Raw genomic sequence first — 15,730 nt, 5'->3', positions numbered from 1 at the left:
TTTAGGACTGTCAAAGTTAATGCGATAATAACGCAAAATTTGTCACTAATTTCTTTAACGCATTAACACAACTTGCGATATTAAATAAAGCTCTTAAAAATCCAAAGGGCCGCCGATCTTTCGGAGGTTGTAGCGGGCTCAGTTTTATAGTTAGAGTGAATACACTGGCATCATATGAAACTAAAAAACCTAAGGAATCCATTGGTACCAACCATGTCATACTTGCATGTCGCAAATAACGCTCCAAACTTGCGCTAAATTTTGGTGAGGAAAAACTGGCATGGTCTTTTTTAAAGGGCTCCCTTGACCTCTCACCTCAAGATATGTGAATGAAAATGGGTTCTATGGGTACCCACGAGTCTCCCCTTTACAGACATGCCCACTTTATGATAATCACATGCAGTTTTAGGCAAGTCATAGTCAAGTCAGCACACTGACAGCTGTTGTTGCCTGTTGGGCTTGAGTTTGTTATGATTTGAACATATTTTGATGCTAAATGTAGTACCTGTGAGGGTTTCTGGACAATATTTGTCATTGTTTTGTGTTGCTAATTGATTTCCAATAATAAATATATACATACATTTGCATAAAACAAGCATATTTACCCACTCCCATGTTGATAAGGGTATTAAATACTTGACAAATCCCCCTTTAAGGTACATTTTGAACAGATAAAAAATTAGTGATTAATCGTGCTTAACTATGGACAATCATGCGATTAAATATTTGAATCGATTGACAACCCTAGTGTTTATATATATCAAAGAAAAGAAATTAGAAAAGTGTACTTTGGTGCAGTTTCAACTCGGCGATCAAGCCTCCTTTCCGACTCCTCCTGTTCTACTAGGATTCCCCCCTCCGATCCCAGCCACAGGCCCGCCTGCCACTCATGAGCGGAATAATTGAAAGCGAACCATGAAGTTGTATTTGCATAGAAATAGAGCGACATGCCGGAGGCTGCGGCGCAGGACACCCATATCATTTGTTTTTAATCAAAAACGAAAAGTTTTTGCTGAGGCAGATTGTTTTCTGCGCGCGGTTGATTGGTGTGTGTGTGTGTGCGGATGCACGTGTGTGTGTCACGCTTCACCACCCTCCTCTTGTCTTGGCTTTCCATTCTCCGTCCTTGTCAGTGAATTAAGATGACTCCATTTCAAATTTGATGACAGATCGCGAACATGACAGATCATGCAAATGGCCCCATGATGGCACACCTATTTGCTGGGAGCTCCAATTGTTTTTTAGATGGCCTCGCTGTTTAGCTCTATTTGGGAGTGGTAATGTTTGCCTGACAAGTGTCAACAATGCGCAGGTGATGTATTGCAGTATATCATTTGTTTACAATTGATTGCATTTTAAAATAGCACTGATTTTACTAGCAAAACACGTGCAAGAAATAGGATAGTTCTTTCTGCCTGTTTATCATGTGGTTTCCTGGTTATTAACTGAGACTTAATGGAGAGCAGGAGGCTGCCACCCAGAGATCATCATTCCATTAGCTGCTGGAAAGCTCTCATATTTTCATGGGGAGTGGATAGTAACTACGAGCGTAAATACCCCAGTGAGCTGTTACATCCAGTTGGCCCCTCATTTTCTTCCTCCCAGTCATCTCCCTCTGTTCCTCCTCCTCCTCCTCCTCCTCCATCCCCTCCTCTCTGCTGTGGAATCTTAATGAAGCCGGCGATGGCCGGAGGCACCGGGGGTTTTGTGTATGTCAAGGTGACTGCAATGTTTCTCGGGGCCGCTGGCTTTCCTGACAGCTTTAGGAGAGCGCCCTAGATTTGTAGCCAGATACATAACCATTAATGGTAATAAAGAAAGTAAATGATGGCTGAAAAGGTGAGAGCCGAGGGTAGGGATTGAGCTCCTCTCTGATTTTTATGGAACCATGGCAGGGCCCTGCCACCTGTTCTAGGCTGCTTATGAAAATAGGGTGGGCTGGGGGAGTGAGATTTTATGGCTTCCGGTTGGCATAGGGGCAGTTTGGCAGGTAAAAAGTAGTTTGGTGGCTTCCATATCACCCTTATACAAGAGAAACATCTATCACAACTGGAAGATGAGGGATATAGATTCAGAATACACATGACAACAAAAAGGGATGTAAGCCTTTTGAATTAATTGAGTGTTTTGGATGAGAAAGGGCATGCCACCCACCTGTGACCGCCGTGGTAGAGGGATTTCTGGCTGCTGATCACCTGTATTGACGAGGCAGTGGGGCATGTAATGCAAGGCCCCATGCTGTTAAGCCCCGTTTTCACCGCAGGAACTTTGCCCCAGAACCTTTTGAGGAGCCCATTGCATTTCGACCGCAGGGACCAGGTTCTAAATTAAATTTCGGGGACATTTTACGTGGCCTTGTTACCCCGAAAAAAGGCCCTGTTAAGGAGGTAGTACTTTCTTAAAGTATGTAACTAGTTGTTTGCACTGTCCCCCCTTGCTACTGTAATTTCCCCGCTGTGGGACTAATAAAGGATTATCTCATTTTATCTGACTTTCCGGGTGGAGTTTGCAGGGATGACCTTCGCTGATTGTTATAACACACACACTGCTTCAATGGCTTCAACTCCTGTACTGCTTCATTCATAAACAAGGAAGTACTCTAGTATCGATTTAGGACGAGGGGAGAACATTTCCCTTTTTTTCTGATAACATTAAAGTAAAGTTAGGCTCTGATGTCAGCCTCCTGACTCATTAAAAAAAAAGTGCGAGATCGCGAGGGCCAGCAGTAACGTTAGAGGAGGTAGGCAGTGTGGTGGTGCCAAAGTTATTTTCTGATTGTTTCATATCGGTTACGTTCTAAAGCACAAATAAATAACCATCAAACACTCAACGGATGTACTGTGGATACAAACGCTTTTAGTTTCATTTTCCTCTTCTGTATTTCATTCATTGCATCGGTAAATATATGCAGCGGTAAATGTCGTCGCAGTTAGACAAAACCAAACGTTTATTTTTTTTTAACATGTATTTTAGATGAAACGGAGGTCTAATTTGCCTAATCTTTGCAGGTCTTTAGACCGCGGTGAAAACACAGACAACAGTGGGCTGAAAGAACCTTTTACTTCCTTGAAAAGTAGTTCCAGGGACTAAAATTACCGGGAACTTCTTGGTGGAAACGGGGCTTTAGTTACCCGGCATGTCTGTGTGCGATCTCAATGATCCACAGCCCACCCCCACACCACCAGAAGCCCGGTGACAACACCTCCTGTTGTCAGCCATGGTTGCGCAACATGAGCAGCGGATTAGCCCTGTTGCCTCCATTGGAGACCAGAGAGAGGAGGCTTTTTTAAAGGGGGAATCCACACTAAATTAAATTGGGCAGAAAATCGCTGCTCCAGTTTTCAAGCAGGTCTCAAGAGCAGTGCTTCCACAGTACATACCTTTTAAAAGCCAAAATTAAATGTCACACAATCTGGGATTCAACTGAAAACAAGACATATGAAGATGCCGTCTTGGGTTTTGGGAAACACTGATGGATATTTCTAACCATTTTCTGACATTTCATAGACTGAACAACTAATCGAGAAAATGATCAACAATGAAAATAATCGTTAGTTGCAGCCCTAATAAAATCCATACCTGTCATCTTTTTCCCACTACAGGTGCTGGGCAGAGAAGTGTACACGTCCAACAACCAACTCGGCGGCATTCAAATCATGCACAACAATGGCGTGACCCACACTACTGTTTGCGATGACTTTGAGGGAGTCTTCGCGCTCCTGCAGTGGCTGTCCTACATGCCCATGGTAAATGTTTAGCTGTCGTTTTGAATAGGATGCTGCATCCTATATATATCCGTGTGATAAATGAACTCATCCAAATGTTAAGAGCTGTGTGTTTTTTTTGTCATCGTAAAACTAAAGACATTTCCTTTTTTTTTTCAGTGTAAATCCAGTCCAGTGCCCATCCTCAATGCCAAGGATCCCATAGATCGGCTAGTGGATTTTATACCTACAAAGACTCCCTATGACCCTCGCTGGATGCTAGCAGGACGTCCCAGCCAGAGTGAGTGTCCAAGACTGGGTGTCCAGTGAGATCTTTTAATTGCTCATTTTTGTTGCCAGGTAGGTTGGTACAGAATAGTGTAGGCGACTGTAGTTCCAATAGATACTGTTCAGGTGGTGGTTCTGTGATGCCAGATCTTTAATAAATAAGTAAATATTAAGTGAGTAGGATTTAAAAAAAACAAACAAACAAAAAACATTTTGATTAACCCAGGTGTCGTCCTTATTCCTCACATTCAACTACTACTCAATCTCAGAACCCATCGGTTATCTCTCTGACGACGGATAAGCCTCTATATTTTTGGCGTTTCAGGTGTAGCCAATGAATATCCGGGCAAAGACTTTCTTTTCCGTGCGCTGCTCGTTGTTTACAGTCCAATTAGCAACTTGAGATGCAAGACTGGAGTTTGAGAGACGACGTGCGCGACCGGATTGTTTCACAAATTTACAAACTAATTTTAAACCAATAAAAAGCGTAATCATCGTCAGACGATAGCCGGTGGGTTCCAAGATTGCATTTCGGCCAATATGTTCTACCTCTTTTGCTGTCCACATGGACTGTTTGCCTGCATTCAACCAAAGCCTGCTCGAACATGAATCGGTCACTACTACTCAGACTACAAATGGAAACCAGAACGCTTCCGATGCTAAAATCTTGTCCCGTTGCCTACAAATTCTGCATATGAATTCAAGGAATTTATCAATTATTAAGCAAAAATGCCAAATATTTGCCTGTTAAGCTTCTCCATTGTTCGGCTTTCCTGCTTTTCTTTTCATTTTTATATGACTGTAAATTAAATATCTTATCTTATACATTTGTGATTGTTGATTTGGAAAAACAGGCAATTCTGTGACATCAAATATGGCTATGGGAAACTGGCTGCCATTTTTCACCAGTTTTGACACCAAAATTTTCAATATTAATAACTAAATAATCATCTGATTTAATCCATAATGAAAACAATTGCTAGTTGCAGCCCACAATTCATACTGTACATTCAGCCTTATAGCCATTCTCTACTCCAGAAATGGGATAAATGGCTGCATCCAATACTGAGTTGCACTGAAAGTTGTATTGCCTCTTATAGAATCCTGGTTGTTAACTACGATGATGATGATTTATACACTTTCACTTTTGCTCATTTCCTCTACTAATCATTTTTATTCAAAATGCTTTATCAGCAGTTGTAAAGAACCACACTCCCCATTTTTTGTGTGTGTTATTTATAAAATAAATAATATTCATCATTTAATCCTAATATCCCCTTGGTTAAAGGTTGGAAAAATTCATTACTGGAGAGACTATTAAGAAACTAATAGAGAAACAGTGAAGCCTAGCGTCATGTTGCTAAAGGCAACAACATCAAGATAGCAGCGAAATGGATCCAGCGTGTTTTACACTGCAGGTCAGGACTGAGCAGGTTCCACATCGGTGTAATTACAGCTCGGGACAGCCAAAGAGATTGGGGGACCGTGTGGGAAGCCAGTCAACGTCTCTGGTAGTGACGAGCAGCGAGGCTTAATTGAATGGTAACCTCGCAGGCCGGGCATGTTTCTCTGGGTGTGCAGGCAGAAAAAGAGCTGAATAAGCCTCCTCCTGCAGTCATCCATCATGGTTTGCTGCCAAGATTACAGATTCGGAGGGAAAGAAACACGCAACCTCGGACTGCGGGAGGAATGAAGCCAGAGTTCTTGAAAACGCTATGGAAAGAGATTCAGTTTCCAATTTGCAATTATCAACTCCACTTTCTTTCCTCTTTCACTCTTTTTTTTTTTTTTTTTAACCATTCTGCACTCACTACTCTCCCTCATCCTCTCTGTGTATACAGCTCCAAAGGGTTCCTGGCAGAGTGGCTTTTTTGACCAGGGCTCCTTCATGGAGATCATGCAGCCGTGGGCTCAGAGCGTGGTGGTAGGCAGAGCCAGGTAAGACTCCCCAACAGAGCACTAAAACATGATGACACACCGCCAATAATGAATTTGTTCGCACTATAAACGCAGTCAAGGTATTTTGTAGATGTCAAGCGCTGAATAGCCTCTCTTCCACAGACTGGGCGGGATACCTACCGGGGTGGTCGCTGTGGAAACCAGGTCAGTGGAGCTGTCGATCCCAGCCGATCCAGCCAATCTGGACTCAGAGGCGAAGGTAAGGGGTCGCTCAAGCGCATATACTAAAGCGTGAACTGGCAACCACTTACAGTAGGGGTGTAAGAAAATATATAATATATAATAATATATTATAAATATATAATAATATGAAAGGTATAATGTTAAATAAAATATTGAGTGTAAAGCTACTGTGAGGGATTTACGGTGCTAAAATCAATTTATTTTTGTTTTGATTGTGTTTGGTCAGTGAGGCTTCCTGCTAAATTACCGCAACTTTATCATCATCGTCATTGCAGCACGCAGGTTTTGGTTGGTAAAGGCAGGCGCAACAGAAGCACAACCTCCCAAACACACTGAAAAAAAAGCATCACAGCTAGCGTTTTTAGATGTGGAATGTGTCTGACAGTTTTCCTAAAATTAGATTTTAAAAAATCTGAATATATTGCCTTGCTTACAGTATCATAATATATTGAATGGTTACCCCTGTATCATGATACATATCGTATCGCCAGATTCTTGCCAATAAACAGCCCTAATTTACAGACACCCAGGTGCTGATGCAGATTTTTCTGATTTGTATATTTAGATCATCCAGCAGGCAGGACAGGTGTGGTTCCCAGACTCTGCTTTCAAAACAGCCCAGGCCATCAAGGACCTGAACAGAGAGGGCCTACCTCTTATGGTATTTTCCAACTGGAGGGGCTTTTCTGGAGGAATGAAAGGTACGTCCGTCTCAACGGTAATCAGCCAATCTGGGATTTAAAACCATTCAGCGTCTCACATGAAACTCTCCCTCTTAGACATGTACGACCAGGTGCTGAAGTTCGGGGCCTACATCGTGGACGGGCTGAGGGAGTACAAGCAGCCGGTGCTGATTTATATCCCCCCACAGGCCGAGCTGAGGGGAGGATCCTGGGTGGTCATAGACCCCACCATCAACCCACGTCACATGGAGATGTACGCCGACAAGGACAGCCGGTGAGTTGGACTGAAAAAAAAGGGAGCATCATCATTATCAAAACCACCTTTTGTTCACTTAAATCGTTCTCGCCTCCAGAGGTGGAGTTTTGGAGCCTGAAGGAACGGTGGAGATCAAATTCAGGAGGAAGGATTTGGTGAAGACCATGAGAAGAGTGGATCCGATCTACACGGGCTTGTCTGAAAGACTGGGTGAGTCCTCCACTTCGATTCTAATTATAGCTCTTAACTGGCGTCTATGTCCCCCCACGGCCTCGCCCTCGTTTTAGTAAGGAGCAATATATCAGGTGGGAGCATGTGCGCTTTCAGTCGTTCTTTATCTGGGGTTGATTGTATCATCTTCACCGCATTCCCCCCGGGGAGACGTGTCAATCACAGCCTGCTCAGATCAATCACCAGCTCTCCTGTCTCTCCTGCACAGCCTATTGATTTTCCTCCAGGCTCAGAGAGCAACTGTGGTCCAATGTTGCTGTGTGGGGCGCTGTGGGCGAAACTGGTGGAATGGAGGGTTTGTTGGGGAGGCTTACAGATTGGAATTGACAGAAATCAGTCTTTGGTGACAGCAGCCAGGGGTTTGGGGGAGCTCTAAAACAAAACGATGTTAGCAGGAGTTAATTCCCCGCTGCATGCTCATGTAGAAGCTGATTTGATGGTAACGGGACTATAAGGGAAGGCCAACTATAATGCTACTATGTGAGGACAGGATTCTTGGCTCAGTACCTTGTACATTATATTTCCTGTATCCATTAGCATTAACTGTGAATCCTTGTCTATACACACGGCTTGTAATCAAAACCTATGGAGGAGGGAACGTGCAAAATACAAAAATAAATGAATATATAAATAAAATAATATATAAATAAATGACTCGATAAATAAATAAATAAATGACATTAAATGCAGCAAAAATAATATTAAAAATAAATGTAGCCATTAATTCATTGATTAACCAACTTGACTAGGGGTGTAAGAAAATATTGAAAATATTGAGTGTCGCAATATTTTGTTTAGTGATACTGTATTGATTCTCAAAAACTCTATTGATTTTTTAGTAATAGTTTACATGCAAAGATTAGCTCAATACTATTTTACTTGTGTTCTTTATAATTTACTATGACAGTTTTCTTATATTTAGATTTTAAAAAATTGCAATACATGGCCTTGCTTACAGTATCGTAATATATCGCAGTATATTGAATTGCAACCCCTGTGTCATGATGCGTATCGTATCGCCAGATTCTTGACAATACACAGCCCTGTGTAGCCACAGAAGAGTAAATAAATAAGGGAATTAATACAAAGATAAATAAATATGTCATTAAATGCAGCAAAATAATACTAAAAATAAATGTAGCCATTAATTGATTGATTGATATAAAATAATAAAAAAATATATATAAAATACAAAGATAAATAAATAAAGAAGGAGATTAAAACAGAAATATCAATTTATGTCACATTTTATTAATTCATTAATGGCTACATTTATTTTTAATATTATTTTTGCTACATCTGATGGCATATTTATTTATTTATCGAGTCATTTATTTATTTATTTTTGATTTTGGCAGGTTCCATCCTCCATTAAAACCTGCAGGCAGTCAGGTTTTGGCAAATTATGTTTTTTTCAGTGTTTTTATGGTATTGTTTTCCAACAGGAACGCCAGAGCTGAGCCCCCCTGATCGTAAAGAGTTGGAGACCAAGCTGAAGGAGCGCGAGGAGTTCCTCCTGCCCATCTACCACCAGGTGGCTGTGCAGTTTGCGGACCTCCACGACACCCCAGGTCGCATGCAAGAGAAAGGCGTAATAACGGTGAGCGCTTCTTGCGGGCGTGTATTTGCTACAGTGCGAGTGTGTGCAGTATGTGAATAACCTGAAAAGCCCACAGGGGAGAATCAGTCTAGCTGCTGCTGCACCTGCCTAGTGAATAATGTGTGGTCGCACCAGGCTGCGAGACTCGTCCTCATAATTATCTCATGATGACCCTGGTCAATCACCTTTAGAAACCACAGAGCAGCCTCAGGCAGGCCCCGTCTCATCCTGTGCCTTCGCAGTCCCATATTTCACATACAAACATACACACACTCACTTTGACTGCCATCCATCTGTGAAAGACCCCTCTGGTCATGTGAGCAGTGTATTTTGTCCACACTGTAAAGACTTTACCATCTGTAGTGGTCTGCACGTTCAACTCGAGTTCATCTACAGAGAAATTGGTGATCTTCAGTCAACTGCGATGAATACTTAAAGAAGACCTATTATGCTTATTTTCAGTTGCATTCTTGTATTTTCTGATTGGTCAAACGAACCAAACTCTTCAGACTGCGCTCCAGCTCCGCTCTAACTAGCTATATTTGAGGGCGTACCAAACTAGCTGCTAGTCAGGTATTATGCAACGGTGTTACTTGGTGACATCACCATGTTACGGAAGAAAAGGCAGGACTTCAAGCAAGGCGTTTCAGGCAGTTTAGGAGCAGTGTTTCTGTGGGGGAGAGTAACTCAATTTGGCGTTGACTTCGGGCTTTGTAACTTTGCAGACCTTTTACATGCACAAAAAAACTATGTTGCACTCTAAAGTAAAGGGAAAAAGCATAATGGGTCCCCTTTAATTTACAGAATAACACATTTCTGTAACACACATTAACCTAGTTAACAGTGTTACACTTGTAAATCCACAACAAAATGAAAAGATTCTCACATACAGTTTTCATAAAGCTTAATTAGCCCTTGAAATTGAGTGTAATTTGTATTAAAGCAGATGGTGTCATACATATTCGGCCTGGGATTATGTAATCCAAAAAAAATAAACAGCCATTTCTCAAATCAAGCCAAATGTACAGCACAGAGGTGGTCCGATTTCCTTAATGAGTTCTATGTCATTGTGACATCCAAGGAATGGGGTGAGACAGGCAGAAAATTAATCTTATTCCCCTTTAAATGAAATACACCGACTTGTATGTAAAATGTAGGCGATAGTAGCTTCTAATAACAGTAGCTGCATTTACATTATTTATTTTTGTCTTTTGCTCATCTCAGGATATCCTCGAATGGCCAACCTCCCGTCAGTTCTTTTACTGGCGCCTGCGGCGTCTGCTGCTGGAGGACACGGTGAAGAGGAAGATCCAAGAGGCCAACAGCGAGCTGACAGACGGCCAGATCCAGGCCATGCTGCGCCGCTGGTTTGTGGAGGCCGAGGGGGCCGTCAAGGTAAAACCCCACCACATACTTACAGGACTTGTTTCTATAGACAAGGAGTGGAAAATGTAGAAAACTAGATAAATAATATCTCATAGACTTACATAGTTTGTAAACTGGGGGTTAATTTTAAGGACTTGAAGGACTTTTAATTGAGCTTTTACTTTTTTAATTTTAAATACATATTTATAAATTAAAATAATGTCAGTTAGCCAGTACAGCCTCATTTGAGTGGTCAGTTTGTAGTTCTTTATAGCTTTAAAAAGTGCAAAAAATACCATATAATTACTCAAAACATCTTGCAGTATAAAACCCAAGAGATTAAAATGAGGGCAAAACAGTATAGAATACTCACACATTTTTTATCTGTTCAAAATGCACCTTAAAGGCAGATTTGTCAAGTATTTAATACTCTTATCAACATGGGAGTGGGCAAATATGCTGCTTTATGCAAATCTATGTATATATTTATTATTGGAAATCAATTAACAAAACAAAACAATGACAAGTATTGTCTAGAAACCCTCACAGGTACTGCATTTAGCATAAGAAAAATATGCTCAAATCATAACATGGCAAACTGCAGCCCAGCAGGCAACAACAGCTGTCAGTGTGTCAGTGTGTTGACTTGACTATGACTTGCCCCAAAACTGCATGTGGTTATCATAAAGTGGGCATGTCTGTAAAGGGGAGACTCATGGGTACCCATTTTATTCACATATCTTGAGGTCAGAGGTCAAGGGACCCCTTTGAAAATGGCCATGCCAGTTTTTCCTCGCCAAAATTTAGCGTAAATTTGGAGCATTATTTCCGCTCCTTTGTGACAAGCTAGTACGACATGGTTGTTACCAATGGATTCCTTAGCTTTTTCTAGTTTCATATGATGCCAGTATCTAGCTTTAAAACTGAGCCCGCTACCTAAACCTAAAAATCGTAAGTTGCGTTAATGCATTAAAGACATTTAGTGGCGTTAAAACTAATTTGCGTTAACACATTATCGCATTGACTTTGACAGCCCTATAGTTTTTACAATTTTATATTTAGATTCTATAGTTTATCATATAACCGAAGTCATCATATCCAGTGTTCTGTGATGAATTATGGAGAGAGTCTTTGACAGATTGTCGCCACTAAACTCAGAGGTTTACTTCATTTCAGGGAAGTGTATATATGCTCAAGTAAACGCTCTCTTAGCCTCGAGGAATGATTACTATTAGAGGTTTTATCCTGAAGCTCCTATTTCCTTCTTCTCAAAGTGCACCAGATAAAGAAGTAGTAAGCATTCCTATTAAAGCATCATGATGAAATACAGATGGTCTGATAACTGGTAGTTAATGAAAATAAACATCCTTCAGTGATCCATAAATGCCATCCCTTCCAGGCCCGGTTTCAGGCTCAGTCTCAGGCTCGGTGGACCAGCCGCAGGGGCGACAGGAGCCGGGCCCGGCGTTTTGGAGATCTCCTAAGAAGTGGCCTTCTTGTTAGCTAATATATTATCCCAATCAGGACTGGCTGTCTTAAGCCACAATTAATCACAGCCCTGGCACGTGCAGATAGGAGAGCAACACGCTGTTTCTTAATTAAAAGCAAACAGATTAAAAATGATTAATAAGGGGCATTAAATGTTCTTGTGAACCTCAAGCAGGACTGTTCATAAAAAAAAAAAAGGCAAGAGCCCATTAAACCCCCTTCAGCCCCCCAAAATCTTTTTTGCTAAGCCCTCCAGCCTGGCTTTGTTTAGGATCAGAGATGCCAGCACTCATGAATACTAATTTTCCTATCGGGGTCCAGTCAACAAGACATCCGGCCCTCACTTTGTGCCTGTCCATCTCTTTTGTTGTTGATATTATTTGTTGATTCATGATATGTTATACATTTTAATCCGTTCATACATTATATGTAAGTTTCTCATGTCATGTTGTCATGTAACTGTTTCCTTTAATCCCCAATAACCATAAGAAAAGGTGTGATTGCTAGGCCTTATTTATCCAGAAATACTTTGAATCTTGCACACATTGGGCCTCATGCAGGAAGCCATATACAAACAAATTTCCTCTTAGTTTTGTTTGTATCCACGAGTTGTATTTATTTTGTTCGTTCCCATTGATTTCTGGGAGTTTCTTACTTTTGCTCTTCTCTTAGGAAAGATTACAAATTTTACGAATGGTCGAGAGCACTCCGACCAAGACAAGGAAAAAAAAAAATCTTGTTTTCAAAGTCCACAAATTGTCCAATGGAAGGAAACATGTGTTTTACATTTGAGGAACAACAACAAAAAAGCATGAATATCATAAAATCAAATTTAGATTATTATGGTTTTTTTTATTATGATGATTGGTAATGATTGGATTATTACATTTGTGGACTAAATAAATACTATTGATATTGGTCCATTGATCCATTGGGATCAATGGACCAATGTTGGACCTTATGTTGGTCCAATGTTGGACCTTATGTTGTGTTTAAGGCGCGTTATCTATGCTAATAATAAACAAATAATAAACAATCGGCCACACGCCTCCAATTTACGATCAAGTGGGATTCATCATTGAGCACACCTAGTTAAGAGCCGATCTGGATGGTTAAGAACGTTTGGTGCATCTGGAGTTGACTTCTCTTATTTTTTCTCTTAAAAAATTGAAATGAAGAGAAAATATAAAACAATTTTAAGAGAATGTTGCTGCAAGGGCTGTCAAAGTTAACCCCGCAATAATGCGCAAATTTGTTTTAACACCACTAATTTTAACGCAATCAATCTTTTTGAAGTTGTAGCGGGCTCAGTTTTAATGCTAGAATGAAGATACTGGTTCTATGGGTACAAACGAGTCTCGTTGCCTGTTGGGCTTGAGTTTGCCATGTTATGATTTGAGCGTATTTTTTTTATGCTAAATGCAGTACCTGTGAGGGTTTCTGGACAATATTTGTCATTGTTATGTGTTGTTAATTGATTTCCAGTAATAAATATATACATACATTTGCATAAAGCAAGCATATTTACCCACTCCCATGTTAATAAATACTTGACAAATGTCCCTTGACACCCCTAACCATCAGAAAACGTGATTTCTAGGCCTTATTCATCCAAAAATACATTGAATCTTGCTCACAATGATTCATCTCCACTCCTTTAACCCCCTCACCCCCTCCTCCTGCATCATACAGGCCTATCTGTGGGATAATAATGAGGAGGTGGTGGCATGGCTGGAGAGGCAACTAGCCGAAGAAGAGGGCGCGAGGTCCGTCGTCGACGAGAACATCAAGTACATCCGCCGAGATCACATCCTCAAGCAGATACGCAGGTGATGATTGTAAACAATGCAGGTTCAGCGGTGAAGAGTTATACAGTGCAACTCATTATCACCTGTCATTACCCCCCCCGCCCCCATCCATCCGCCCACCTGGTAAACACATGTGAAATCCAGCTTTCCTTGCATGATTATGACAGTTTTCCTTTTATTTTTTTAAGCCTCGTTCAAGCCAACCCAGAGGTCGCCATGGATTCCATCGTGCACATGACCCAGCACATATCGCCCACGCAGAGAGCCGAGGTGGTCCGCATCCTGTCCACAATGGAGACGTCGGCCTCCACCTAGCCCCCTCCCCTCCCCCCCTGCCTGGCTGACGCTCAGCTCAGGCCCCGCAAACGAGCGCCAAAAGGAGCCCCGGCTCAGCCAGACCTCCTCTCGGCTGAGACCTGGGCTGGAAACCGAGAGGCTGGAGGAGCCAACGTGATGGGCCTCGGCAGCTGCCGAGGTTACTGATGAATCGTTGGCTATGATTCTCAACTAAGCAGGAGTTTCAGATTGACTGACATCAATTATGACATTTTGTAAATTGTCTTGCGTGTTGTGTTTAAGATAAATCTGTTGTGTTTTGTATTCAAGTGCAATTGAAAAACTGACTAAAGAAATATCTAATATGTAATTGGAGTTTACACAGTCGGCCCAAGCTGATGTTGATGCTTCCATGATAATCAAACACAACAACAATACATTTAGAAAAAATGTTGTCATATTAAAACGCACCGTGGTTTGTGACATATGCTTGTTAAAGATACGCAAGTGTTTTGATGACCAACTTGACAATGACAACACATTGCTGGGGGCATTAGTGTGAAAAAAGGGGGTTTTACACTCCTAAGTAGGGAGCACTTAGTTACTGAACAAAGACAGAGGGGGAACACTACAACAGATCTGGACAGGAGAGCCCAGCAGGGAGCGGGGACGGGGTCCCTTTTAGACCCCGACTGTTTCACAGTTACCCTGCAGCGAGCGACGGGCAGCTCGCCTCGCAACAAAAACCACAGCTGTCCCTTCTGTTCTCGCTCGCACAGTACAACACATGCTGCTTTAAGATGCACTTTACTGCTTACTGTTCCCTCACATCGCACCCAGAGTCAAACCTGCAGTTTAAAGTGGTGCATTAAACACATACACGCACAAAAGTGGTACAAACAGTAAGAAATACAGAGGTGATAATAGTTTAAATGATCAGAGTGGATAATAGCGTGCTTGTTTTCGAAAAATAGTCTGTTCTCACTTGGGTTTTTTTTTTGGTTTTTTTGACAACTAGTTATCTCCTAAAACCAATTACTGCAATTTTTTTGAGGTTTTTTTTTTGTTTGTTTTTTAACTAAAAAAATATTTTTTAATTTGCTCTAATTAGATGTATAAATCATTAAATGTCTGTGAAAGAACAAAGACTACTGTGCACTGTTACATGTCAAATAGGGTGTCTAATTTTCACTGTAATCCACACTCAACTGTTCTATTTAATATTAATTTCAAGTTAAGTTTTTTCATAACTTTGTACCTCAAGTGTGTGTAATGTTACTTATTTTTTAATATTCATTTTTTGTGAAAAACGTGTTTGAATCGCATATTGCTCCTCTACTTGAGTTTGGTACCAATAGACAAGCAAATTGTGTGAGAATAGAGTGCATAATAGTCGGGAAAAAACGGCACCATAATGTTGAACTCAGTCCTAATAGATCATCGTGTCATAATGCTCTGCAGAAAATGCAACGTCAGCAATGTGAAACGGCTTCGTGGTCAGTGCTGCTGTGCCTTTTTAATGTGACTGTATTGACCTGTAGTCCAGTTGCTTTATAAGTAACTGGTTGTTTCCTATACAAGGATGGAGAAGAATTTAATGTGTCTGCAAATTTAATAAAGCTTACCCAACTTAGTTTGTGTGCAAAAACTTTCTATTTTTGTTACATGAAAAAAGGGCCGTTTTAAAACTCAAGTTTCCAAGAATTTGCAGTAATTTAATTTGTCAATTATTTTTATATATTGATGATCCTCGGGACAGATAATCGCATCACTGGAAGCCTCATTAATTCCAGCAGTCAGAACAAAGTCCATTACTCTGGAGAGGCATTTTCTGATTACTCGAAAATGATAGTCTTCCCAATCCACTGATGATTAAAGTGGCATTTTCT

The 15,730-nt window shown here is 41.0% G+C and overlaps 1 protein-coding gene across 6 annotated transcripts in view; it reads left to right on the top strand.

Annotated features, from left to right (window-relative positions):
- The window catches only part of acaca (acetyl-CoA carboxylase alpha), a 44,535-nt gene extending 29,061 nt beyond the window's left edge, over positions 1-15,474 (top strand). For all 6 annotated transcript variants that reach the window (XM_074611873.1, XM_074611871.1, XM_074611872.1 and 3 more), the window contains 11 exons: positions 3,603-3,746; positions 3,885-4,005; positions 5,834-5,930; positions 6,054-6,150; positions 6,700-6,835; positions 6,914-7,091; positions 7,171-7,283; positions 8,750-8,904; positions 10,129-10,299; positions 13,450-13,586; positions 13,754-15,474. In XM_074611873.1, the coding sequence (XP_074467974.1) occupies positions 3,603-3,746; positions 3,885-4,005; positions 5,834-5,930; positions 6,054-6,150; positions 6,700-6,835; positions 6,914-7,091; positions 7,171-7,283; positions 8,750-8,904; positions 10,129-10,299; positions 13,450-13,586; positions 13,754-13,880 (1,476 nt within the window). In that variant the 3' untranslated portion in view covers positions 13,881-15,474. The remainder of the gene's footprint in view (positions 1-3,602; positions 3,747-3,884; positions 4,006-5,833; positions 5,931-6,053; positions 6,151-6,699; positions 6,836-6,913; positions 7,092-7,170; positions 7,284-8,749; positions 8,905-10,128; positions 10,300-13,449; positions 13,587-13,753) is intronic.
- The last annotated feature ends 256 nt before the right edge of the window (positions 15,475-15,730 follow it).

This window comes from Sebastes fasciatus, chromosome 16 (genome assembly GCF_043250625.1).
Source record: "Sebastes fasciatus isolate fSebFas1 chromosome 16, fSebFas1.pri, whole genome shotgun sequence".
Classification (NCBI taxonomy): Eukaryota; Metazoa; Chordata; class Actinopteri; order Perciformes; family Sebastidae; genus Sebastes; species Sebastes fasciatus.
Note: the sequence above shows the minus strand (reverse complement) of the source record. Positions and strands in the feature narration are given on the sequence as shown.